This window comes from Leucoraja erinacea, chromosome 18 (assembly GCF_028641065.1).
Source record: "Leucoraja erinacea ecotype New England chromosome 18, Leri_hhj_1, whole genome shotgun sequence".
NCBI classification, from domain to species: domain Eukaryota; kingdom Metazoa; phylum Chordata; class Chondrichthyes; order Rajiformes; family Rajidae; genus Leucoraja; species Leucoraja erinaceus.
In genome coordinates this window covers 36,558,047-36,585,612 of record NC_073394.1, presented here as the reverse complement: position 1 = coordinate 36,585,612, position 27,566 = coordinate 36,558,047, and the positions used below count along the sequence as shown (strand labels likewise).

Below are 27,566 nucleotides of genomic sequence, written 5' to 3'. Positions count from 1 at the left end.
CAATTCTATCCCTCATTATCCTTTTGCTATTAATATAGCTGTAGAAACCCTTTGTATTTACTTTCACGTTACTTGCCAAAGCAACCTCATATCTTCTTTGAGCTTTTCTAATTTCTTTCTTAAGATTCTTTTTACATTCTTTATACTCCTCAAGCACCTCATTTACTCCATGCTGCCTATAATTATTGTAGATCTCTCTCTTTTTCCGAACCAAGTGTCCAATTTCTCTTGAAAACCATGGCTCTTTCCAATTTTTACTATTTCCCTTTCAACCGAACAGGGACATAAAGATTCTGTACTCTTAAAATTTCACCTTTAAATGTCCTCCATTTCTCTTCCACGTCTTTCCCATAAAACAAAATGTCCCAATTTACTCTTTTAAATCCTTTCGCATCTCCTCAAAGTTAGCCTTTCTCCAATCAAAAATCTCAACCCTAGGTCCAGTTCTGACCCTCTCCATAATTATATTGAAACTAATGGTATTGTGATCACTGGACCCGAACTGTTCCCCAACACATACCTCTGACGGACTTCTGACCGACATACACTACAAACCAACTGACTCACATGGCTATCTGGACTACACGTCTTCCCACCCTGCCCCCTGTAAAGACACCATCCCCTACTCCCAATTCCTCCACCTACGCCGCATCTGTTCCCAGGATGAGACATTCCATATCAGGGCATCGGAAATGTCCTTGTTCTTCAGGGAACGGGGATTCCCCTCCGCCACCATAGACGAGGCTCGCACCAGGGTCTCATCCGTACCACGCAACACAGCTCTCTATCTCCATCCCCGCACTCGCAACAAGGGCAGAGTCCCCCTGGTCCTCACCTTTCACCACACCAGCCGGCAAATACAACACATAATCCTCCGCCATTTCCGCCACCTCCAACGTGACCCCACCACTCGCCACATCTTCCCATCTCCCCCTATGTCTGCCTTCCGCAAAGACCGCCCCCTCCGCAACTCCCTTGTCAATTCTTCCCTTCCCTCCCATACCACCCCCTCCCCGGGCACTTTCCGTTGCAACCACAAGAAATGCAACACCTGTCCCTTCACCTCCCCCATCGACTCCATTCAAGGACCCAAGCAGTCGTTCCAGGTGCGACAAAGGTTCACCTGTATCTCCTCCAACCTCATCTACTGCATCCGCTGCTCTAGATGTCAGCTGATCTACATCGGGGAGACTAAGCGGAGGTTGGGTGATCGTTTCGCCGTACACCTCTGTTCAGTCCGCAATAACCTACCTGAACTCCCGGTGGCTCAGCACTTCAACTCCCCCTCCCATTCCCAATCCGACCTCTCTGTCCTGGGTCTCCTCCATTGCCAGAGTGAGCAACACCGGAAATTGGAGGAACAGCACCTCATATTCCGCCTGGGTAGCTTGCCCCTCCAATTCAATCACACCTGAAGCAACAAAATCCTGGAATATTTAGTTTCCAATCACAGCCCTCCTGCAACCATGTTTCACTGATCGCCACAACATCATACTTCCAGGTGTCAATCCAGGCTCTAAGCTCATCCACCTTTCTTACAATGCTCCTAGCGTTAAAATATACACATTTAAGAAACCCACCCCCTCTTATTCTCTTTTTATTATCCTTTTCTTCTTTCTCCTCTACATTTTGGGTCCGAGTGCTACCCTTCTCTGCCTCCTGCCTCTCACCCTGACTGCTAGCTTTCCCTATTTGAGTCTTCCAATGCTAGGAGCATTTATCCTCCACCTCGCTCCATTCCACATCCCTCAGGACAGCCCCCACTCTTCCCCCTGGGTTCTGCACTGTCCGGCCACGGCCGCCCTCCGCTTCATCTCCCCGTGCAGCCGAACTGTGACAGGCTGTGGGCCGGCAGCGCACACACACACGGGGCCGGGTGGAGCAGAGTTGGGGACAGTCTGGTCCCTCCACCCACCCAGAGTCACTGACCGCGATGCACCGCCACTGGACCCCAACCCCCACACCAGGGATATCCAACCCCCCCGACCACCGGGCCCCGACCCACACATGGGGTGATTCACCGCCCGACACCCACACCGGGTGATTCATCTGTCCCTGCTGCCGGGGGGGGTGGGTGAATCACCCCATGAGTGGGTCGGGGTCCGGGGAGAGGGGGGTGAATCTCCCTGGTGTGGGGGTCAGAGTCCAGTGGCGGTGCATCACGGTCAGTGAATCTAGGGGGGGGGGGGGGAGGGTCCAGACTGTCCCCATCTGTCCCCGGACTCGTGTGTGCAAGTGCTGCTGACAGCCCGTCACAGTGCGGTCACATGGGGGAGACGAGGCAGATGGCGGCCATGGCCAGAGAGAGCTGACCCCGGGGGAGAGAATGGGGGCTGTCCCGAGGGATGCGCTCTTTCGGCCATTTACACCTTGGTGCTCAAGTTCAGAGCGCCCAGTCACCCTCCAGCTCCGGGCAGTCTTGTGTGGGGAAATTGACCCCCACCCTTCCGTCTCCCCTAGCCAGTGATATGATGCGCGCAGGGATCTGGACCAATCTCTGACAAGTCCTGCCCGGTATGTCAATACACTTCCATTAACTGTCTCAAGTTCCCCAGTGTTCATGACTTTCTCCACAGTAAAAATAGAGGGAAAATACTTATTGAGGAATTTGTCCATCTCCTGCGTCTCCATACGGGGATGACCACTCTGGCTTATGAGGGGCCCTATTCTCTCCAGTCACCTAATATTTCCTTTAATGTACCTGTACTTATAAAAGCTTTTTGAATTTTCCTTAATATTATCTGCAGACTATCTCCTGCCCCCTTCCTTATTAAGCATGTTCCTCAGTTCGTATCTAGGGATACATTAGATGCCAGCTGTTTATACCTGTGCCATGCTTCCATTTTCCTGACCCGCACTTTAATTTATCTCGTCAACTAAGCTTCCTTACGCCCACCTGCCTTGCCCTTCACAATAACAGGAACATGCATGCCCTGATCTCTTGTCATCACACTTTTAAAGCATACTACTTTCAGGATGTTCCTTGGCACCAGGGAGGCAACACACTGTCCTGAAGCCTTGATTGTTGACAAAGAATCTCCTGTCAGGCCCCTAACAAGCGAATCTTGACCCAAAACCTCACCCATTCCTTCTCTTCAGAGATGCTGCCTGTCCTGCTGAGTTACTCCAGCTTTTTGTGTCTATCTTCAGTGTAAACCAGCTTCAGTGCACTTCCTTCAAGTCTCCTACCACTATAGCTCTGCCTTACCTTATCCTTCCCTACTGTGCCTCTAAACCAGCCTTAGTACCACAGCCATGCCTGCTATACCCACTCATCCCTGAAGGATCACCCACCAATAGTATCCAAGAGTCAAAGCTGCCACAGCCAGACATAAATAATTTTTTTCCACGTGTAATAGCTCTACTCAATAACCAAACATCTGTATCATCCTTTTGCTTTGGTATTTTATTTAATTCACATGCTTAATCGATAATGTTTTATTACTAATGTTTAATGTTTTACGTGTCATTCCTAACTGTCACTATATGTCATGTTGTCACGTGGGCGGAGCAGCAAGGCAAATTCCTTGTATGTGAATATACAAGGCCAATTAATTTATTCATTCAAGAGAATGTACCTGTTTTAAAGGGGAATGGCCACAAGGGACACACACTCTCTGTCTAATCCCTTTCCCCGTGGTTACCCTCCCACTCTCCTCCTGAAGCTTAGGTGCGACCACCTCACTATGTCTTATTTAAGCTCTCATTCTCCTGGATGATGCTGAGGTTGTCCAGCTCCCTAACAGCCTGAAAGGTGCTGCACCTGGATATAATTGCCACAGGTTTAGCCGCAAAAGTCACCAGCAGTTTCCCTGACTTCCCACATCCTGCAGGAGGAACATTGCACTATTCTACTGTCCATCACAACTGCACTCAACTAAGAAAGAAATATCACAAGAATAAAATGCAATGGCCGGCTGTACCTTTTCCTTCTGAGCTCCCTCAAGCTCAACCTCCTCACCCAAGATTCTTGAGCCAAACACTCACGCTTTCCAACTAGACAGCACTCCAATGCAATTTACAAATTCGCAGACGACACCACCATCGTGCGCTGGATATAAAATAATCATGAGATAATTATAGATAAAATAATCATGAGATGGAGTACAGAAGGAGATTGAGAACCTTGTGATCTGGTGTTGAGGTAACAACCTTTCTCTCGATGTCATTAAGACATGGAGATAGTGATCGTCTTCAGGAAGCCAAGTGGTACATATACCCCAGTTTGCATTGATGGTACTGAAGTCGAGATGGCTGAAAACCTCAAATTCCTAGGAGTCAATATCACCAATAACATCCTGGACCATCCAGATCAAAGCAACGGCCAAGAAAGCACTTCCTTACTTCCTTAGAAGGCTTAGGAAGTTTGACATGTCCCCAACAACTCTCACAAACGTCTACAGATCAAAAGCATTCATGCATCGGGATCCACTCAGCATGGTTTGGGAACAGCTCCATCAAAGACCACAAGAAGTTGCAGAGAATTATAGACACAGTCCAGACCATCACATAAACCAACCTCCATTCCATTGACTCCATTTCCACTTCATGCTTCCTCAGAGGCATAATCAAGGATGAGTCACACCCAGCCACTCCCTCTTCTCTCCTTTCCCAGTGGGCTAAAGGTATAGAAGTGTAAAAAAACAAACCTCCAAATTCAGGGACACTTTCTTCCCAGCTATTATCAGGCAACCGAACCGTCCTACCGACAACTTGAGAGCAGTCCTGAGCTACTATCTACCTCTTTGAGACGCTCGCACTATTTTTGATTGGACTTTACTGGACTTAATCTTGCCTTAAACATGTTTTACATTATTCCCTTATTATGTATCCATATTCCTGTGGATGGCTCTATTGTGATTATGTATTGCCTTTCTGCTAACTGGTTAGCATGCAACAAAAGTTTTTCACTGTACCTCAGTAAACGTGACAATAAACTTAAAGTTTAGACTCTTGAGCGAAAGACTCGCATTTGACCTCCACATAGCACTTTACCTCAACCAACCTCTCTCCCAACATGGCTGCTCCCAATCGGCTAATCCACCACAACATACCTTCTTTTTAATAGTTATTATCACCCAACCAATTCACGGGCTGGCTTTTAAATTCTTCCGCTGCTGCTCCAACACTGAAATTGGTTGGCTGCACTAATCCATGGGGTAGCTTTTAAATTTCACACTCCTGCTGGGACACTGAAATGAACTGCCTTCATCAATCCACCAGCTTGCTTTTAAATTCTCCCATTCCTGTTCCAACACTGAAACTAACTTCTTGAAAATAATGCAACATTTCCCCCAAATTTTGGGAATCTCTGATGTCCGGGTTGAGAAGGAGGAATCAGGATGGCGTTTCTAACCTCCAGTCCATGATCTGGAACAACGAGAGGTCCGCAGTAGAAGTAAACAACCTAACCATGTATCCCTTTCCTGCCAAATATGTGGAAGAGTAGGGGTGGTTTCCCCATTGCCCTTATCAGACAGTAGACGACTCACTTAACACACATGGAAGAGAGTGATCCTCCATCCAGAGAGAGCCCCTGAGATGAAGAAACATTCACTGGACAAGTAAATCTTCATCAGCTCCTCAGCCAGTGTAAAGACAAAGGGTTCTGGCATTGAGAACAACAGGATCCATCACTATATCCCAAATAAATAGATGTGCAAACTGTGACTGACCTTCACTGGGTGGACGGTAGTTGTCATTTCCTGTTGGGGAGAAGGATTCAAATGTCACTTCACAATAAATTCCATCAGCACTGATGGTAGCGATTTATTTACATAACAGATAGAAGAGAACAATTTATTTTGCAAGGTCAAAGTGATGATAAAAAGATCCGGTAATACAATGGCAGTTACTTGGACCAGGAGATGGAGACAACACATTACTGCTGGACTGTGCGGCCTCCCCCTGTCCCCGTGTGATGTCCACTGGCAAGCAGTCACCACACCAGACAACAATCTGATCCATGTGAAGGAATCTGGTCACCAGAGGGAACCAGCCTCCCAACAGGAGCTCTCACACACCCAGTCCAGCCCTAGAGGGGACTGACTTCAGCCTCCAATTCCTGCTCAGACAACACTGCTCCCCTGGAGGTAACATTGACAATGAACAGGCGGACCTCCATGTGGTGGCACGGGAGCACGTTTAAAACTGCATGAAAATTTGGCATAAAATTTTGAAACAGGGCCCATTAAAAATGATTTAAAACTGTGGACAGGTCCCTGTGCTCAACAGCATGTCCAGAGGGACCACAGGGAACGCTAGTTAACTCACTGACATCAGCGATCCACTCGGCCCCTCTCATAATTAAGGATTTCACCACTTGAGCAAAGGGCTTTTGTCTCAAAGTCAAAGCCATAGTGACGGAGGATCGCAAGGTCAGTTTCACAGGTCAGTGGAAGAAAATAAATTGTTGAGAGTGTAATGTACACTGCTGTACGCTGCTGTACGCTTATGCTGTGTTCAAATGCTGACTGGATTCCCAGTTTGTAGCAAACACTGAAACACTGGCAGAAGTGACCAATAATAGTATATAGGCAGTTATGGAGGGGTGACAGTCTCTCAATGAAGGGCCTCTGGTCAGACTAGGGCTGACCTCTCTGCTGAGCTGCTGGAGGCACTGCTGTGAAAGAGGAAATCAGGTATCAGTCACCAAGACTGGGTGTGCACAGATACTTAAATACTGCATGGAGACACGTGGATCTACATCTTGATAAAACTGCACCAGTTTAGTTTAGAGGTACAGCGTTGAAACGGGCTCACAACACAGCAGTGTGAATATTGATTTCTCTAACTTCAAGTAACCCTTCCATCCCCCCTCTCTCCATCCCTCCCCCACCCAAATTGTCTTGTTGAGTCTCATTGTCTGTAACTTGTTTTCACCTAACCCACAGCTAACAATGGCCTGTTTCTTTTATCATCGTTACTTTTTTGCATATCTGTCATCCATTTGTTCTATATCTCTCTATGTCACCGGCTCGTTACAGCTGGGAGTGATTTAATAATATACAGAGACAAAGGATTCTGCCTCTGGTAACAATTGGATCCATGACAAGTAGCACAATTCTAGGACCGTGCAATCTGTTACAGACCTTCAGTGAGTGGACGGTGCTTGTCATATTCTGCTGGGGAGAAGAGCCAAGTTATTTAACAACAAAACAGATGAAAGGTAAAGTTTCTATTAGTCCAATGTGATAATGGACCATCAGCATCCTGCACTCCAAGGAATAAAGTCTTAGCCTGCCCAACCTTTCCATTATAACACAACCCCTTAAGTCCAAGCAACATCCTTGTAAATCTTGCTACTTAATGACATCCTTCCCATAATAGGGTGACCAAATGACAGTGTCCCAACTCTGAGCATCGTATTCCAAATGCAACCACACCAATGCATTGTACAACTCTAACATAATGTCACAACATTCTACACTCAATACACTGACTGCTGTAGACCAATGTATTTAAAGCCTTCTTAACCATAGATAGACACAAAATGCTGGAGTCACTCAGTGGGACAGGCAGCATCCCTGGAGAGAAGGAATGAGTGATGTTTCGGGTCAAGACCCTTCTTCAGACTGAGAGTCAAGGGAAAGGGAAACAAGAGAAATAGACAGTGATGTGGAGAGATATAGAACAAATGAATGAAAGATGAATGATGCTAAAGGAAACAAGCTATTGTTAACTGTTTGCAAGGTGAGAACGAGAAGCTGGTGTGGTTTGGATGGGGGAGGGATGGAGAGAGGGGGAATACAGGGGTTACTTGAAGTTAGAGAAATCAATATTCAATATTCATACCATTGGGTGGTAAGCTGCCCAAGCGAAATATGAGATGCTGTTCCTCCAATTTGTGTTTAGCCTCACTGACCATGGAGGAGGCCAAGGACAGAGAGGTCATTGTGGGAATGGGAAGGGGAATAAAATGTTTGGCAACAGGTTGATCAGGTAAGCCCAGGCGGACTGATCGAAGTTGTTCAGCGAAATAATCGCCCAGTCTACATTTGGTCTCACCAATGTATAAGAGTCGACATGGATACAGTAGATGAGGTTAAATGAGGTGTAACTATCCTGTCTGTCTCTTATGCCACTTTCAGGGATCTATGTATCTATACTCCCTGATCGTTCTGCCTCACAATGCTGCCCAGAGCTCTACCATACACTGTGAAGGTCCTGCCTTATCTAATATGATTTTTAATAGAGCAGGCAGACACACCAAAAACAGGGATGAGGAATGACTAGGTGTGTTTCGGGCTGGCAGCAGGTGACTGGACAATGCCACAACGATCAGTGCCTGGGCCTTAGATATCAGCAATGTCATCAATGATTGGGTGTGGGAACCAAATGTGCAACTTCAGGGATTGCTGTACGGCAAATCAAATTCCTCGTATGTTGCAAAACACCCTCACAATTATCTCAAATTAAGAACATGCAAACTGTGACTGACCTTCACTGGGTGGTGGGTAGTTGCCATGTTCTGCTGGGGAGAAGAATTCAAACATCACTTCCCGGTAAAATCCATCAACACTGATAATACTGATGCATTTAAATAACAGATCGAAGGGACTGAACTTATACAGCATGGTAAAAGGCTCTTTGGCATAGTTTGTCCATGTCAACCAAATGCACCACCAGACCTAATCTGATTTGCCCATGTTAGGCCAAAATGCTCTGAACATTACTTTCTATACACCTGTCCAAATGTTTTTTAAATCCTGTTATAGAACCTGCCACAACAACATGAACAAGCTGATCAGGATGGTGTTGCAAATATCCAGTCCATAAGCAGAAGAGAGAAACCCGTAATATACAGCAAAGGGACGGAACCACCTGATAATCTGTCCACCCTCCTTTCCCGTCAGGAAACCAGGGCCCAATCTGTGGAAGAGTCTGCAGCTCCCACATTCTCATCAACGGAGGACCCACACAACACGAGTCACCCTCCATGCTGAGCGAGCGCCCGAGAAGAAGACGGATTCACAGGACAAGCAGACCTTCACCAACTCCACAGTCAGTGTCAGAGATAAAGGGTTCTGTCTCTGGGGATAAATGGATCCTTGACAATGATCTCAATTCAAGTACATGCAATCTGTGACTGACCTTCACTAGGAGGATGGTGCGGGCCATATTCTGTGAGGGAGAAGGATTCAAATATAATTTCACAGTAAAATTCATCAACGTTGATCAGACAAACGTATTTAAAAAAAAAACAGATGTATGATTAAGCTTTAATTAGTCGAATGTGATGATGGAGAGGTCCAGCGATCCTGTGATATAACGGCCGCTACTTGGAACAGGATCTGGAGGCATGCTCACCCCAATCATGTGATGTCCACTGGTGAGCAGTCATCGCACCAGACAACAACCTGATCCATGTGAAGGAATCTGTTCACCAGAGGGAACCAGCCTCCCAACAGGAGCTCTCACTGACCCAGTCCTGTCTCAGTGGGGACTGACTTCAGCCCCCAGTTCCTGCTCAGCCAACGCTGCTCCCCCGAAATAACATTAATCAGGGCTAGTTGGAGAGTGTCATGGTGTGGAGACATGCGAGGGAGCAGCGAGCTACCGAGAAGAAGACAGATTCACTGGACAAGCAGATCTTCACCAACTGCACAACCAGTCAGAGATAAAGGGTTCTGTCTCTCGGGATCAATGGATCCATGACAATTATCTCTATTCATGGACATGAAATTTGTGACTGACCTTCACTGGGAGGATGGTGCGGGCCATATTCTGCGAGGGAGAAGGATTCAAGTATCATTTCACAGTAAAATTCATTAACGCTGATCACATCGAGTTATTAAAAAAACAGATGTATGATAAAGGTTTAATTATTCCAATGTGATGATGGAGAGATCCAGTGATACAACGGCCGCTACTTGGGATTGACTTCTGCTCCCAGTTCCAGCTCAGCCAACGCTGCTCCCCAGAAATAACATTAATCAGGGCTAGTTGGAGAGTGTCATGATGTGGAGGCATGCTTGTGTTCACAGGAGGGAAACTGATATTAAATATCTGCCTCTGGATCAGACTGCGACCATCGCATCTGCTCACCTGGTGTGCCATAGTTATGGGGTCCCGCCGTAAAAGATGAAGTCGGATATCAGTCAAGAACAACAACAGCACAGACTGGAGATACACAGAGTTGACACAAGGAACGGCTTCCGCAACAACAACTTCTCCCGCCCGAGTAGCGGGGTCGAGGATGACCTGGAGCGGGGCCTTACATCATCGCCCGGCGTGGCTTCAACGGCTGCGGGACTTTGCCAGCGCCCGCCCGGGGCTCCAACAAGACCCGGAGCGTGGCCTTGCATCACCCGGCGCGGCGTTAATGGCCGCGGGACAATTGTTATCGCCCACCGGGGGCTCTGTCTTTGACTCTGACATCGGGGGGAGAGAGAAGTGCAGGGGAGAGATACGTTTCATTTGCCTTCCATCACAGCGAGGTGGAGATGCGCTGTGATGGATGTCTGTGTAAATTGTGTTGTGTCTTGGGTCTTTTTTTTTCTTGTATGTATGACTGCAGAAACAACATTTCACTTGAGCCTCTATGAGGGTCAAGTGACAAATACATAAATAAATAAATAAATTGTATTGTATTGCTGGTTTAAATAAAAAAGATACGAAGTACTGGAGTAACAGCAGCTCAGGCAGCATCTCTGGAGGACAGTGAAGTGACATTTTGACGAGAATCTTCGTGACTAGAAGAAAGGTCCTAACCTGAAACGTCATCTATCCGTGCTCTCCAAAGATGCTGCCTGACCCTCTGAGTTACTGCAGCACTTTGTGGGGGCTTTTGAGTGTTATTCAGATGCTAACAGATCTTCACCAGCTCCTCAGCCAGTGTCAGTTTATGTCAACATGTTTATGTTAAAATGTATTTTGTGCGTTTTGTTGCTTTTTATTGGCATGACTGTATGGCAAATCAAATTCCTCGTATGTTGCAAAACATACTTTGTTAGTGAAGTATGATTATGATTATGGGAATAGATGGATCCTTCACAATTATCTCAAATTAAGAACATGCAAACTGTGACTGACCTTCACTGGGTGGTGGGTAGTTCCCATGTTCTGCTGGGGAGAAAAAATCAAACATCACTTCCTGGTAAAATCCATCAACACTGATAATACTGATGCATTTAAATAACAGATCGAAGGGACTGAACTTATACAGCATGGTAAAAGGTCCTTTGGCATAGTTTGTCCATGTCAACCAAATGCACCACCAGACCTAATCTGATTTGCCTATGTTAGGCCAAAATGCTCTGAACATTACTTTCTATACACCTGTCCAAATGATTTTTAAATCCTGTTATAGAACCTGCCACAACAACATGAACAAGCTGATCAGGATGGTGTTGCAAATATCCAGTCCATAAGCAGAAGAGAGAAACCCGTAATATACAGCAATGGGAGGGAACCACCTGATAATCTGTCCCCCCTCCTTTCCCGTCAGGAAACCACGGCCCAATCTGTGGAAGAGTCTGCAGCTCCCACATTCTCATCAACGGAGGACCCACAAAACACGAGTCACCCTCCATGCTGAGCGAGCGCCCGAGAAGAAGATGGATTCACAGGACAAGCAGATCTTCACCAACTCCACAGCCAGTGTCAGAGATAAAGGGTTCTGTCTCTGGGGATAAATGGATCCTTGACAATTATCTCAATTCAAGTACATGCAATCTGTGACTGACCTTCACTAGGAGGATGGTGCGGGCCATATTCTGTGAGGGAGAAGGATTCAAATATAATTTCACAGTAAAATACATCAACGTTGATCAGACAAACTTATTTAAAAAAAACAGATGTATGATTAAGGTTTAATTAGTCCTATGTGATCATGGAGAGATCCAGTGATCCTGTGATATAACGGCCGCTACTTGGAACAGGATCTGGAGGCATGCTCACCCCAATCATGTGATGTCCACTGGTGAGCAGTCATCGCACCAGACAACAACCTGATCCATGTGAAGGAATCTGTTCACCAGAGGGATCCAGCCTCCCAACAGGAGCTCTCACTCCTGTCTCAGTGGGGACTGACTTCAGCCCCAAGTTCCTGCTCAGCCAACGCTGCTCCCCCGAAATAACATTAATCAGGGCTAGTTGGAGAGTGTCATGATGTGGAGGCATGCTTGTGTTCACAGGAGGGAAACTGATATTAAATGTCTGCCTCTGGATCAGACTGCGACCATCAGATTTGCTCACCTGGTGTGTAATAGTCATGGGGTCCCGCCGTAAAAGATGAAGTCAGATATCAGTCAAGAACAACAAGAGCACAGTCTGGAGATACAGAGTTGACACAAGGAACTGCTGGTTTAAATAAAAAGATACAAAGTACTGTAGTAACAGCAGCTCAGGCAGCACGTCTGGAGGACAGTGAAGTGACATTTTGACTTAAGACTCTTCTTGACTAGAAGAAGGGTCCTAACCTGAAACGTCATCTATCCGTGCTCTACAAAGATGCTGCCTGACCCTCTGAGTTACTGCAGCACTTTGTGGGTTTTTTGGGTGTTCACAGATATTCAGATGCAAACAGATCTTCACCAGCTCCTCAGCCAGTGTCAGTTTATGTTAAAATGTATTTTGTGTGTTTTGTTGCTTTTTATTGGTATGACTGTACGGCAAATCAAATTCCTCGTATGTTGCAAAACACACTTTGTTAATGAAGTATGATTATGATTATGGGAAGAAATGATTCCCTCACAATTATCTCCAATTAAGAACATGCAAACTGTGACTGACCTTCACTGGGTGGTGGGTAGTTGCCATGTTCTGCTGGGGAGAAGGATTCAAACATCACTTCCTGGTAAAATCCATCAACACTGATAATACTGATGAATTTAAATAACAGATCAAAGGGACTGAACTTATACAGCATGGTAAAAGGGCCTTTGGCATAGTTTGTCCATGTCAACCAAATGCACCACCAGACCTAATCTGATTTGCCTATGTTAGACCAAAATGCTCTGAACATTACTTTCTATACACCTGTCCAAATGATTTTTAAATCCTGTTATAGAACCTGCCACAACAACATGAACAAGCTGATCAGGATGGTGTTGCAAATATCCAGTCCATAAGCAGAAGAGAGAAACCCGTAATATACAGCAAAGGGAGGGAACCACCTGATAATCTGTCCACCCTCCTTTCCCGTCAGGAAACCACGGCCCAATCTGTGGAAGAGTCTGCAGCTCCCACATTCTCATCAACGGAGAACCCACAAAACACGAGTCACCCTCCATGCTGAGCGAGCGCCCGAGAAGAAGATGGATTCACAGGACAAGCAGATCTTCACCAACTCCACAGCCAGTGTCAGAGATAAAGGGTTCTGTCTCTGGGGATAAATGGATCCTTGACAATTATCTCAATTCAAGTACATGCAATCTGTGACTGACCTTCACTAGGAGGATGGTGCGGGCCATATTCTGCGAGGGAGAAGGATTCAAATATAATTTCACAGTAAAATACATCAACGTTGATCAGACAAACTTATTTAAAAAAAAACAGATGTATGATTAAGGTTTAATTAGTCCTATGTGATCATGGAGAGATCCAGTGATCCTGTGATATAACGGCCGCTACTTGGAACAGGATCTGGAGGCATGCTCACCCCAATCATGTGATGTCCACTGGTGAGCAGTCATCGCACCAGACAACAACCTGATCCATGTGAAGGAATCTGTTCACCAGAGGGATCCAGCCTCCCAACAGGAGCTCTCACTCCTGTCTCAGTGGGGACTGACTTCATCCCCAAGTTCCTGCTCAGCCAACGCTGCTCCCCCGAAATAACATTAATCAGGGCTAGTTGGAGAGTGTCATGATGTGGAGGCATGCTTGTGTTCACAGGAGGGAAACTGATATTAAATGTCTGCCTCTGGATCAGACTGCGACCATCAGATTTGCTCACCTGGTGTGTAATAGTCATGGGGTCCCGCCGTAAAAGATGAAGTCAGATATCAGTCAAGAACAACAAGAGCACAGACTGGAGATACACAGAGTTGACACAAGGAACTGCTGGTTTAAATAAAAAGATACAAAGTACTGGAGTAACAGCAGCTCAGGCAGCACGTCTGGAGGACAGTGAAGTGACATTTTGATTTAAGACTCTTCTTGACTAGAAGAAGGGTCCTAACCTGAAACGTCATCTATCCGTGCTCTACAAAGATGCTGCCTGACCCTCTGAGTTACTGCAGCACTTTGTGGGTTTTTTGGGTGTTCACAGATATTCAGATGCAAACAGATCTTCACCAGCTCCTCAGCCAGTGTCAGTTTATGTTAAAATGTATTTTGTGTGTTTTGTTGCTTTTTATTGGTATGTCTGTATGGCAAATCAAATTCCTCGTATGTAGCAAAACATACTTAACTAATAAACTATGATTATGATTATGGGAAGAAATTATTCCCTCACAATTATCTCCAATTAAGGACATGGAAACTGTGACTGACCTTGACTGGGTGGTGGGTAGTTGCCATGTTCTGCTGGGGAGAAGGATTCAAACATCACTTCCCGGTAAAAATCCAACAACACTGATAATACTGATGCATTTAAATAACAGGGAGAAGGGACTGAACTTATACAGCATGGTAAAAGGGCCTTTGGCATAGCTTGTCCATGTCAACCAAATGCACCACCAGAGCTAATCTGATTTGACCATGTTAGGCCAAAATGCTCTGAACATTTATTTCTATACACCTGTCCAAATGTTTTTTAAATACTGTTATAGAACCTGCCACAACAACATGAACAAGCTGATCAGGATGGTGTTGCAAATATCCAGTCCATAATCAGAAGAGAGAAACCCGTAGTATACAGCAAAGGGAGGGAACCACCTGATAATCTGTCTGCCCTCATTTCCCGCCAGGAACCCACTGCCTCATCTGTGGAAGAGTCTGCAGCTCCCACATTGACCTCATCTTCGGAGGACCCACATAACACGAGTCACCCTCCATGCTGAGCGAGAAGAAGACAGATTCACTGGACAAGCAGATCTTCACCAACTCCACAGCCAGTGTCAGAGATAAAGGGTTCTGTCTCTGGGGATCAATGGATCCTTAACAATTATCTCAATTCATGGACATGAAATCTGTGACTGACCTTCACTATGAGGATGGTGTGTGTCATATTCTGAGAGGGAGAAGGGTTCAAATATCACTTCACAGTAAAATTCATCAATGCTGATCACATCGAGTTATTAAAAAAACAGATGTATGATAAAGGTTTAATTATTCCAATGTGATGATGGAGAGATCCAGTGATACAACGGTCGCTACTTGGAACAGGATCTGGAGACAACACAGTCCTGAGCAACTGCATGCTCCCCCCAATCATGTGATGTCCACTGGTGAGCAGTCATCGCACCAGACAACAACCTGATCCGTGTGAAGGAATCTGTTCACTAGAGGGAACCAGCCTCCCAACAGGAGCTCTCACTGGCCCAGTCCTGTCACAGTGGGGACAGACTTCAGCCCCCAGTTCCTGCTCAGCCAACACTGCTCCCCCGAAATAACATCGACCAGGGATAGTTGGAGAGTGTCATGGTGTGGAGGCATGCTTGTCTTCACAGGAGGGAAACTGATATTAAATATCTGCCTCTGGATCAGATCGCGACCATCACATCTGCTCACCTGGTGTGTAATAGTCATGGGGTCCCGCCGTAAAAGATGGTCAGATATCAGTCAAGAGCAACAAGAGCACAGACTGGAGATACACAGAGTTGACACAAGGAACTGCTGGTTTAAATAAAAAGATAAAAAGTACTGGAGTAACAGCAGCTCAGGCAGCATCTCTGGAGGACAATGAAGTGACATTTTGACGAGAATCTTCTTGACTAGAAGAAGAGTCCTAAACTGAAACGTCATCTATCCGTGCTCTCCAAAGATGCTGCCTGACCCTCTGAGTTACTGCAGCACTTTGTGGGGTTTTTGGGTGTTCACAGATATTCAGATGCAAACAGATCTTCACCAGCTCCTCAGCCAGTGTCAGTTTATGTTAAAATGTATTTTGTGTGTTTTGTTGCTTTTTATTGGTATGACTGTACGGCCAATCAAATTCCTCGTATGTAGCAAAACATACTTAACTAATAAACTATGATGATGATTATGGGAAGAAATAATTCCCTCACAATTATCTCCAATTAAGGACATGGAAACTGTGACTGACCTTCACTGGGTGGTGGGTAGTTGCCATGTTCTGCTGGGGAGAAGAATTCAAACATCACTTCCTGGTAAAATCCATCAACACTGATAATATTGATGCATTTAAATAACAGGGAGAAGGGACTGAACTTATACAGCATGGTAAAAAGCCCTTTGGCATAGTTTGTCCATGTCAACCAAATGCACCACCAGACCTAATCTGATTTGCCTATGTTAGACCAAAATCCTCTGAACATTACTACTATACACCTGTCCAAATGTTTTTTAAATCCTGTTATAGAACGTGCCACAACAACATGAATAAGATGAGCAGGATGGTGTTGCAAATATCCAGTCCATAAGCAGAAGAGAGAAACCCGTAATATACAGCAAAGGGAGGGAACCACCTGATAATCTGTCCGCCCTCCTTTCCCATCAGGAACCCACTGCCCAATCTGTGGAAGAGTCTGCAGCTCCCACATTCTCATCAACGGAGGACCCACAAAACACGAGTCACCCTCCATGCTGAGCGAGTGCCCGAGAAGAAGATGGATTCACAGGACAAGCAGATCTTCACCAAATCCACAGCCAGTGTCAGAGATAAAGGGTTCTGTCTCTGGGGATAATTGGATCTTTGACAGTTATCTAAATTCAAGGACATGCAATCTGTGACTGACCTTCACTGGGAGGATGGTGCGGGCCATATTCTGAGAGGGAGAAAGATTCAAATATCACTTCATAGTAAAATACATCAACGCTGATCACATCGAGTTATTAAAAAAACAGATGTATGATAAAGGTTTAATTATTCCAATGTGATGATGGAGAGATCCAGTGATACAACGGTCGCTACTTGGAACAGGATCTGGAGACAACACAGTCCTGAGCAACTGCATGCTCACCCCAATCATGTGATGTCCACTGGCCAGCAGTCATCGCACCAGACACCAACCTGATCTGTGTGAAGGAATTGTTCACTAGAGGGAACCAGCCTCCCAACAGGAGCTCTCACTGACTCAGTCCTGTCACAGTGGGGTCTGACTTCAGCCCCCAGTTCCTGCTCAGCCAATGCAGCTCCCCCGAAATAACATTGACCAGGGATAGTTGGAGAGTGTCATGGTGTGGAGACATGCTTGTGATATAAACTGATATTAAATGTCTGTCTCTGGATCAGACCATGACCGTTACATCTGCATACCTGGTGTGTAATAGTCATAGTCCCGCTGTAAAAGATGAAGCCAGATAAAGCATATGGCATTGGGGGTTCAGTATTGATGTGGATAGAGAACTGGCTTGCAAACAGGAAGCAAAGAGTAGGAGTAAACGGGTCCTTTTCACAATGGCAGGCAGTGACTAGTGGGGTACCGTAAGGCCCAGTGCTGGGACCCCAGCTATTTACAATATATATTAATGATCTGGATGAGGGAATTGAAGGCAATATTTCCAAATTTTTAGATGACACTAAGCTGGGGGGCAGTGTTAGCTGTGAGGAGGATGCTAGGAGACTGCAAGGTGACTTGGATAGGCTGGGTGAGTGGGCAAATGTTTGGCAGATGCAGTATAATGTGTATAAATGTGAGGTTATCCATTTTGGTGGCAAAAACGGGAAAGCAGACTATTATCTAAATGATGGCCGATTGGGAAAGGGGGAGATGCAGCGAGACCTGGGTGTCATGGTACACCAGTCATTGAAGGTAGGCATGCAGGTGCAGCAGGCAGTAAAGAAAGCGAATTATATGTTAGCTTTCATTGCAAAAGGATTTGAGTGTAGGAGCAGGGAGGTTCTGCTGCAGTTGTACAGGGTCTTGGTGAGACCACACCTGGAGTATTGCGTACAGTTTTGGTCTCCAAACCTGAGGAAGGACATTATTGCCATAGAGGGAGTGCAGAGACGGTTCACCAGACTGATTCCTGGGATGTCAGGATTGTCTTATGAAGAAAGACTGGATAGACTTGGTTTATACTCTCTAGAATTTAAGAGATTGAGAGGGGATCTTATAGAAACTTACAAAATTCTTAAGGGGTTGGACAGGCTAGATGCAGGAAGATTGTTCCCGATGTTAGGGAAGTCCAGGACAAGGGGTCACAGCTTAAGGGGGAAATCCTTTAAAACCGAGATGAGAAGAACTTTTTTCACACAGAGAGTGGTGAATCTCAGGAACTCTCTGCCACAGAGGGTAGTTGAGGCCCGTTCATTGGCTATATTTAAGAGGGAGTTCGATGTGGCCCTTGTGGCTAAGGGGATCAGAGGGTATGGAGAGAAGGCAGGTACGGGATATTGAGTTGGATGATCAGCCATGATCATATTGAATGGCGGTGCAGGCTCGAAGGGCCGAATGGCCTACTCCTGCACCTAATTTCTATGTTTCTATGTTTCTAAGAAAGGGAGTTTGTGTAGTGCTTCCATGATGGATTCTTAGAGCAGCTTATGGGGTGGAAGATTGCAACCTTCATGTGGTCCGCCCTGATTTGACGAATGCAATTGACCCGGCGTGCACAATCCAATAACATCTAATGGAACAAGTTGTTCTACATCTTTCGGCTGTGCACGCCATACGCAAGATGAAGAAGAGCTGCTTATAATGGAGCCTACCAGGGAGAAGGCAATCCTGGATTTAGTGTTATGTAATGAACCGGATTTGATAAGGGAACTTGAGGTTAAGGAGCCATTAGGAGGTAGTGACCATAATATGGTAAGTTTTAATCTACAATTTGAGAGGGAGAAGGGTAAATCAGAGGTGTCAGTATTACAGTTGAACAAAGGTGACTATGGGGCCATGAGGGAGGAGCTGGCCAAAGTTGACTGGAAAGATACACTAGCAGGGATGACAGCAGAACAACAATGGCAGGTATTTCTGGGAATAATACCCGAACGTGCAGGATCAGTTCATTCCAAAGAGGAAGAAAGATTCCAAGGGGTGAAAGGGGCGACCGTGTCTGACAAGGGACGTCAGGGACAGTTTAAACATTAAAGTGAAGAAATACAACGTAGCAAAGATGAGCGGGAAGCCAGAGGATTGGGTAACGTTTAAAGGGCAACAGAAGATAACTAAAAAGGCAATGTGGGGAGGAAAGATGAGGTACGTAGGTAAGCTAGCCAAGAATATTAAGGAAGATAGTAAAAGTTTCTTAAGATATGTGAAAAGGAAAATATTAGTTAAGGCCAAAGTTGGACTCTTGAAGACCGAAAAAGGTGAATTTATTATGGGGAACAGAAATGCAGAGGAGTTGAACAAATACTTTGTATCCGTCTTAAGACACAAACAATCTTCCCGATATAGTAGTGGCCTGAGGATCTAGGATGATGGAGGAACTGAAGGAAATCTACATTAGGCAGGAAATGGTGTTGGGTAGACTGATGGGACTGAAGGCTGAAAAAATACCCAGGGCCTGATGGTCTGCATCCCAGGATACTTAAGGAAGTGGCTCTTGAAATTGTGGATGCATTGGTGATAATTTTCCAATGTTCTATAGATTCAGGATCAGTTCTTGTGGATTGGAGGGTAGCTAAAGTTATCCCACTTTTTAATAAGGGCAGGAGAGAGAAAACAGGAATAATAGACCAGTTAGCCCAGGACCGTTGGTGCAGTGGAGGAGGGTCAGGGCGGTGAGTATATAAATCGGGCGCGGGGCTTGTTTTCACAGAGGCCCAGGACCGTTGGTGCAGTGGAGGAGGTTCAGGGCTTTTACCGAAATCCGTAACGTTCCACACTCCATAGGGAGGGTTCTGGTGGAAGTCGCTGATTGGTGGAAGCAGACTAGAGGAAGCAGCTGATTGGGTGCAACATCGGGTTAGCATTTGTGCTTTCTGGTTAAAGGGGCAGTGCTTTAGTTAAGGTACAGTGGGTTAAAGGTACAGTGCTTTTTGTTTATATAATAAAGGTGCAGTTTAAAGGTCACGAGGGAGCAGCTGTTGTGAGTCAGATACCTGCTGATTTCTCCCAGCAGTTTCTATTGTGTTATACTGGTATCAGATCCAGGGTAAGGCGGGAGAATGACAGTCAGAGCAGTATACTGTTCTGGATGTCAGATGTGGGAGGTCATGGTGTCGGATGGCCCTCCAGACATCCACATCTGCACCAGGTGCAGCGAGATGGGGCTCCTAAGGGACCGTATTAGGATCCTGGAGCAGCAGCTCGATGACCTCGCTCTGATCAGGGAGAGTGAGGAGGTCATAGAGGGGAGTTATAGAGAGGTGGTCACTCCAAAACCACGGGAGAGAGACATGTGGGTCACGTTAAGGAAGGGCAAGGGGCAGAGGCAGGAACGAGTGAGTACTCCAATGTCGGTACACCTCGCAAATAAGTACTCCTGTTTGAGTACGGATGGGGGTGACAGCCTACCCGGGGGTAGTGACAGCGGACGGGCCTCCAGCACAGAGACCGGCCCTGTTGCTCCAAAAGCTAGGGAAAAAAAGAGGGCCATAGTAATTGGGGACTCTATTGTTAGGGGGTCGGATAGGCGATTCTGTGGACGCAGTCGGGAGACCAGGATGGTGGTCTGCCTCCCTGGTGCCAAGGTCTCGGACGTGTCTCAACGCATCCAAGATATCCTTAAATCAGAGGGAGAGGAGCCTGAGGTCGTGGTACATATAGGTACCAATGACATAGGAAAAAAAAGGGAAGAGGTCCTGAAGGGAGGATTTAGGGAGTTGGGAGGAGAGTTAAGAAAAAGGACCAAAAAGGTAACCATATCAGGATTACTGCCTGTGCCACGCGACAGTGAGAGTAGGAATGGAGCGAGGTGGAGGATAAATGCGTGGCTGAAAGACTGGTGCAGAGGGCAGGGATTCAAGTTCCTGGATCATTGGGACTTCTTTTGGGGAAGGTGGGACCTGTACAGAAAGGATGGGTTGCACTTGAACCCGAGGGGGACCAATATCCTAGCGGGGAAATTTGCAAAGGCAGCTGGGGAGACTTTAAACTAGAATGGTTGGGGCGAGGGACTCAAATAGCGAAAGGTAGTAGACAGAATGGGAGGCAGGAAGCAGAAATGGGAAGCACTCGGACACAAGAGGAGAAAGAAAAAAAAGGAAATAAACAGAGAATAAGAGACGGGGGGTTTCTTAAATGTGCATATTTTAATGCTAGGAGCATTGTAAGAAAGGTTGATGAGCTTAGAGTCTGGATAGACACCTGGAAGTATGATGTTGTGGCGATCAGTGAAACGTGGTTGCAGGAGGGCTGTGATTGGAAACTAAATATTCCAGGATTTCGCTGCTTCAGGTGTGATAGAATTGGAGGGGCAAGAGGTGGAGGTGTTGCATTGCTAGTCAGGGAAGATATTACAGCAGTGCTTTGGCAGGATAGATTGGAGGGCTCATCTAGGGAGGCTATTTGGGTGGAATTGAGAAGTGGGAAAGGTGTAGCAACTCTTATAGGGGTGTATTATAGACCGCCAAACGGGGAACGAGAATTGGAAGAGCAAATATGTAAGGAGATAGCAGATATTAGTAGTAAGCACAAGGTAGTGATTGTGGGAGATTTCAACTTTCCACACATAGACTGGGAAACACATTCTGTAAATGGGCTGGATGGGTTGGAGTTTGTAAAATGTGTGCAGGATAGTTTTTTGCAGCAATACATAGAGGTACCTACTAGAGGAGGGGCAGTGCTGGACCTCCTGTTAGGAAATGAGATGGGACAGGTGGCGGAGGTATGCGTTGGGGAGCACTTCGGGTCCAGTGATCACAATACCATTAGTTTCAAGATAATTATGGAGAGGGTCAGAACTGGACCTAGGGTTGAGATTTTTGATTGGAGAAAGGCTAACTTTGATGCGATGCGAGATGATTTAAAAGGAGTGAACTGGGACATTTTGTTTTATGGGAAAGATGTAGAAGAGAAATGGAGGACATTTAAAGGGGAAATTTTAAGAGTACAGAATCTTTATGTTCCTGTTCGGTTGAAAGGAAACAGTAAAAATTGGAAAGAGCCCTGGTTTTCAAGGGAAATTGGACATCTTGTTCGGAAAAAGAGGGAGATCTACAATAATTATAGGCAGCATGAAGTAAATGAGGTGCTTGAGGAGTATAAGGAATGTAAAAAGAATCTTAAGAAAGAAATTAGAAAAGCTAAAAGAAGATATGAGGTTGCTTTGGCAAGTAAGGTGAAAGTCAATCCAAAGGGTTTCTACAGCTATATTAATAGCAAAAGGATAACGAGGGATAAAATTGGTCCATTGGAGAGACAGAGTGGACAGCTATCTGCAGAGCCAAAAGAGATGGGGGAGATATTGAACAATTTTTTTTCTTCGGTATTCACCAAGGAGAAGGATATTGAATTGTGTGAGGTAAGGGAAACTAGTAGAGTAGCTATGGATACTATGAGGTTCAAAGTAAAAGAAGTACTGACACTTTTGAAAAATATAAAAGTGGATAAGTCTCCAGGTCCTGACAGGATATTCCCTAGGACATTGAGGGAAGTTAGTGTAGAAATAGCCGGGGCTATGACAGAAATATTTCAAATGTCATTAGAAACGGGAATAGTCCCCGAGGATTGGCGTACTGCGCATGTTGTTCCATTGTTTAAAAAGGGTTCTAAGAGTAAACCTAGCAATTATAGACCTGTTAGTTTGACTTCAGTGGTGGGCAAATTAATGGAAAAGATACTTAGAGACAATATATATAAGCATCTAGATAAACAGGGTCTGATTAGGAACAGTCAACATGGATTTGTGCCTGGAAGGTCATGTTTGACTAATCTTCTTGAATTTTTTGAAGAGGTTACTAGGGAAATTGACGAGGGTAAAGCAGTGGATGTTGTCTATATGGACTTTAGTAAGGCCTTTGACAAGGTTCCTCATGGAAGGTTGGTTAAAAAGGTTCAACTGTTGGGTATAAATGCAGGAATAGCAAGATGGATTCAACAGTGGCTGAATGGGAGAAGCCAGAGGGTAATGGTGGATGGCTGTTTATCGGGTTGGAGGCAGGTGACTAGTGGGGTGCCTCAGGGATCTGTGTTGGGTCCTTTGTTGTTTGTCATGTACATCAATGATCTGGATGAAGGTGTGGTAAATTGGATTAGTAAGTATGCAGATGATACTAAGGATAGGGGGTGTTGGGGATAATGAAGAGGATTTCCAAAGTCTACAGAGTGATTTAGGCCATTTGGAAAAATGGGCTGAAAGATGGCAGATGGAGTTTAATGCTGATAAATGTGAGGTGCTACACCTTGGCAGGACAAATCAAAATAGGACGTACATGGTAAATGGTAGGGAATTGAAGAATACAGTTGAACAGAGGGATCTGGGTATAACCGTGCATAGTTCCTTGAAGGTGGAATCTCATATAGATAGGGTGGTAAAGAAAGCTTTTGGTATGCTAGCCTTTATAAATCAGAGCATTGAGTATAGAAGCTGGGATGTAATGTTAAAATTGTACAAGGCATTGGTGAGACCAAATCTGGAGTATGGGGTACAATTTTGGCCGCCAAATTATAGGAAGGATGTCAACAAAATAGAGAGAGTACAGAGGAGATTTACTAGAATGTTGCCTGGGTTTCAACAACTAAGTTACAGAGATAGGTTGAATAAGTTAGGTCTTTATTCTCTGGAGCGCAGAAGGTTAAGGGGGGACCTGATAGAGGTCTTTAAAATGATGAGAGGGATAGACAGAGTTGATGTGGACAAGCTTTTCCCTTTGAGAATAGGGAAGATTCAAACAAGGGGACATGACTTCAGAATTAAGGGACAGAAATTTAGGGGTAATATGAGGGGGAACTTCTTTACGCAGAGAGTGGTGGCGGTGTGGAATGAGCTCCCAGTGGAAGTGGTGGAGGCAGGTTCATTGGTATCATTTAAAAATAAATTGGATAGGCATATGGATGAGAAGGGAATGGAGGGTTATGGTACGAGTGCAGGCAGGTGGGACTAAGGGGAAAAAAATTTGTTCGGCATGGACTTGTAGGGCCGAGATGGCCTGTTTCCGTGCTGTAATTGTTATATGGTTATATGGTTATATGGTTAGCCTGACATTGGTGGTGGGGAAGATTCTGGAGTCAATCACAAAATATGAAATAGTGGCACATTTGGATAGCAGTAACAGGATAAATGTGAGGTTATCCACTTTGGTATTAAAAACAGGAAGGCAGATTATTATCCAAATGGTGTCAGGTTGGGAAAAGTGGAAGTACATTGGGATCTGGAGGTCCTTGTTCATCAGTCAATGAAAGTAAGCTTGCAGGCAGTGAAGAACCGAATGGCATGTTGGTCTTCATAACAAGAAGAGTTAAGTATAGGAGCAAAGAGGTCCTTCTGCAGTTGTGCAGGGTCCCAGGGAGTATTGTATGCAGCTTTGGTCTCCAAATTTGAGGAAGGACATTTTTGCTATTGAGAGAGTGCAGCGTAGGTTCACAAGGTTTATTCCCGGGATGGAGGGACTGTCATATGCTGAGAGAATGGAGCGGCTGGGCTTATATACTCTGGAATTTAGAAGGATGAGAGGTTATCTTATTGAGATATATGAGATTAAGGGTTTGGACATGCTAGAGGCAGAAACATGTTTCCGATGTTGGGGGAGACCAGAACCAGAGGCAACAGTTTAACAATAAGGGGTAAGCCATTTAGAATGGAGATGAGGAAACACTTTTTCCACACAGAGTTGTGAGTCTATGGAATTCTCTGCCTCAGAGGGTGGTGGAGGCTGGTTCTTTGGATACTTTCAAGAAAGAGCAATATAGGGCTCTTAAAGATAGTGGAGTCAAGGGATATGGGGAGAAGGCAGGAACGGGGTACTGATTGTGGATGATTAGCCATGATCACATTGAATGTTGCTGGCTCGAAGGGCCAAATGACCTACTCCTGCCCCTATTGTCTATTGTCTATAACAACAGGGAAAAGGACTGGGGAGACACAAGGACAATGCCGGAAAGATTGGTTAAACATCCTCAACAAACAAATTGGACACAAACTGGTGGTAAATCCACATTCCCAAAAGAATGAGGACATCTTGGATGTCCTAGTATGGGGGAAAATGGATGAAGGAATTGCAAGTAAGGGTCAGCATCTTTGTAAGAGGCAGGGTGGGAAGAAGTGTAGTCCAGATAACCGTAAGGGTTGATAGATTTGTAATAGAAACACCCCATTACAGGAAGGGCAAGAGGGCGCAGAAAAACATTATCAGAATGCTGCCTGCATTAGAGGGTATTGGTTATAAATTGTTTTCTCTGGAGGGTTGGAAAAGTAGATAACATTATTAGAGGTATAGATAAGGTATAGTGTTTGACAGATCCACCATGGGGAAAACAGTTCTCACTGTTTACCTTAGATAAGAAGTGGTTAGACAAACTTGGAATATTTTCTCTGGAGAACTGGAGTTGAGGAGAGACCTGATAGAAGTATATAAAGTTTATGAGCTGCTTGTATATGGTTGAGATTCAGAACAGCCCCTTTATGGGAAGAATGATGGAATGCAGCAGTTTAGCAGAATGCAAGGGTATTAAATATAATGTGAAGAGTTTCCTCTGGAGTGTTGGTAGAGTAGATAGAATTAAGAGAGACACAGATAGTGATAGTGCCTGGAACATGCTTCCCCTGTGTGATGACCATTGGCAAGAAGTCACCACAGCAGACACCATCTATGAAGGGCTCTGGTTACCAGAGGGAACTAGCCTCCCAACAGTGTCTGTGCCGTTTTGAAAAAAGAGTCATGCAGCCTCACCATTGCATCAGCACAGGTTCCATAGCCCTGCAGGTCACATCCCATTAAACACCCATTTACCCACAAAAAACATAATGTCACCTCACAGAAACGGGTGAAAGAGCTCAAGTTGTTCCAAAATAAAGAGGTGGGATCAACGACAGAGGTGTCTGCTCACCTGGTGGGAAATACGTAGGACGTTCACCTGTAAGAGATGGTTAGATATCAATCCACAAGAGCAAAGAACCAGACTAGTTAAACTGGTCAAAATGAACAACCATTCTCCCAGCAGGAGATCTAAAGGTCATGTCCCACTTGGACGTCATTTGCGGGTAATTTACCCGACATCGTTTACGCGTCACGACGCACGAAGCGTGTGTTGTGTCGCGCACGTGATGCGCACATGGTGCGTGGTGACATAGGCAGTGATGCGCGGTCGCCCCAGGATTTTGGGATGTACAAACGCTTCACGCGCCATCTGCGTGACGCGCAAATGGGACAGGTCCTTTACTGACTCAATCCTGGGGCAGTAATGACCTGCATTTCCAATTCTGCCAACATTTGTAATAGCTAGCGAAGGACAGTGAAGAAACACCCTAACTTTGTTCCGCTGCGATGCACACTTGCTTGTGTCCTGGAAGCAGATTACATTAAAAATTGACTAGAGAGCCATCTCCTGAATCCCTTGCAGATAACTTGTTGCTAATCTATGGAGTTCTTCTGCACTGTTTACAGACAGGATATCCGGTGAGCATACTAATTCAGCAAGTAATTAAAAAGGGGGGGGTTGCTGTTAAAATGAAGGATAAGGCAGTGTTGCCACTTTTTAATTTAGTTTAGAAATACAGCATGGAAACAGCCCCTTTGGCCCACAGGATTTACACCACAATCTTGACAAGACAGGGAAAAGGCCATCCCAACAAAGTTCTGGGGAAAGCATAGATACGTGCTATCGATGCAATGGTCAACACAAAGCAAATAAATGCCAGATAGTTTGTGATGTACAACACAAAGGCAAGACTCTGAAGTTGGCAATAGTTGTTGCGAGTTATGTCAATAGGCCAACGTTGATGGGCAAAAATTGACTACAACTACTGAAACTGGACTGGAAATCTGTTTTCCAAGTCGAAGCGCAAACAACAACTGGATCAGTTGTTGCAGAAACATCATGCTATGTTCAAAGACAGTTACGACGGCATAAAGGGTGAGCAAGCACAACATCAGGATTCGACCCAATGTGGAACCTGTCTACTGTAGACTGCGACTTGTGCCATATTTGCTGAAAAGTTGAAGCTGAAATCAAAAGGTTGGACCAAAACGGTGTACCGGTTAAAACAGATTGCAGTGATTGGGCTACTCCAATAGTCGTGGTTCTGAAAGCAGACAACACCGTGAGATTATGTGGCGACTATAAAGGACCATTAATCAGGCAGTAGGTGAACAGAATCCACTACCAACCTCACAAGATTTATACACTGAACTTGCTAGTTCCAATGTATTCCCTAAGCTAGATATGTCACGTGCATATACTCAGCTAAATGTTGATGGTAAGAGCCAGCAGTCGCTCATGATAAACACACACATGGGGCTCTGTTCCTGCACAAAATTATGCTATGGTGTGAAGTCAGCACCGAAAATCTTCCAAGCTACAATGGACAAGATTCTGCAAGGAACATAACATTGTTCGAGCAATCAAGATGTCTTGCTGATTGCAACTGTTACTGAGGAAGAGAATCTGGAGATACTCAGTGAAGTGTTGAAACGGCTTGGTGATCACAATGTAAAGTTGAAAAGTAGCAAA

At 45.3% G+C, this 27,566-nt stretch overlaps 1 protein-coding gene across 1 annotated transcript in view; it reads right to left on the bottom strand.

Annotated features, from left to right (window-relative positions):
• LOC129705977 (uncharacterized) overlaps positions 1 to 27,566 on the bottom strand; it is a 126,055-nt gene that overhangs the window by 88,524 nt on the left and 9,965 nt on the right. Inside the window, exons 4-14 of the mRNA XM_055649951.1 lie at positions 25,944 to 25,970; positions 16,806 to 16,835; positions 16,154 to 16,186; positions 14,440 to 14,469; positions 13,389 to 13,418; positions 12,736 to 12,765; positions 11,688 to 11,717; positions 11,035 to 11,067; positions 9,697 to 9,726; positions 9,094 to 9,123; positions 8,441 to 8,473 (exon numbers count right to left, since the gene is read on the bottom strand). Of these exons, the coding sequence (XP_055505926.1) occupies positions 8,441 to 8,473; positions 9,094 to 9,123; positions 9,697 to 9,726; positions 11,035 to 11,067; positions 11,688 to 11,717; positions 12,736 to 12,765; positions 13,389 to 13,418; positions 14,440 to 14,469; positions 16,154 to 16,186; positions 16,806 to 16,835; positions 25,944 to 25,970 (336 nt within the window). The remainder of the gene's footprint in view (positions 1 to 8,440; positions 8,474 to 9,093; positions 9,124 to 9,696; positions 9,727 to 11,034; positions 11,068 to 11,687; positions 11,718 to 12,735; positions 12,766 to 13,388; positions 13,419 to 14,439; positions 14,470 to 16,153; positions 16,187 to 16,805; positions 16,836 to 25,943; positions 25,971 to 27,566) is intronic.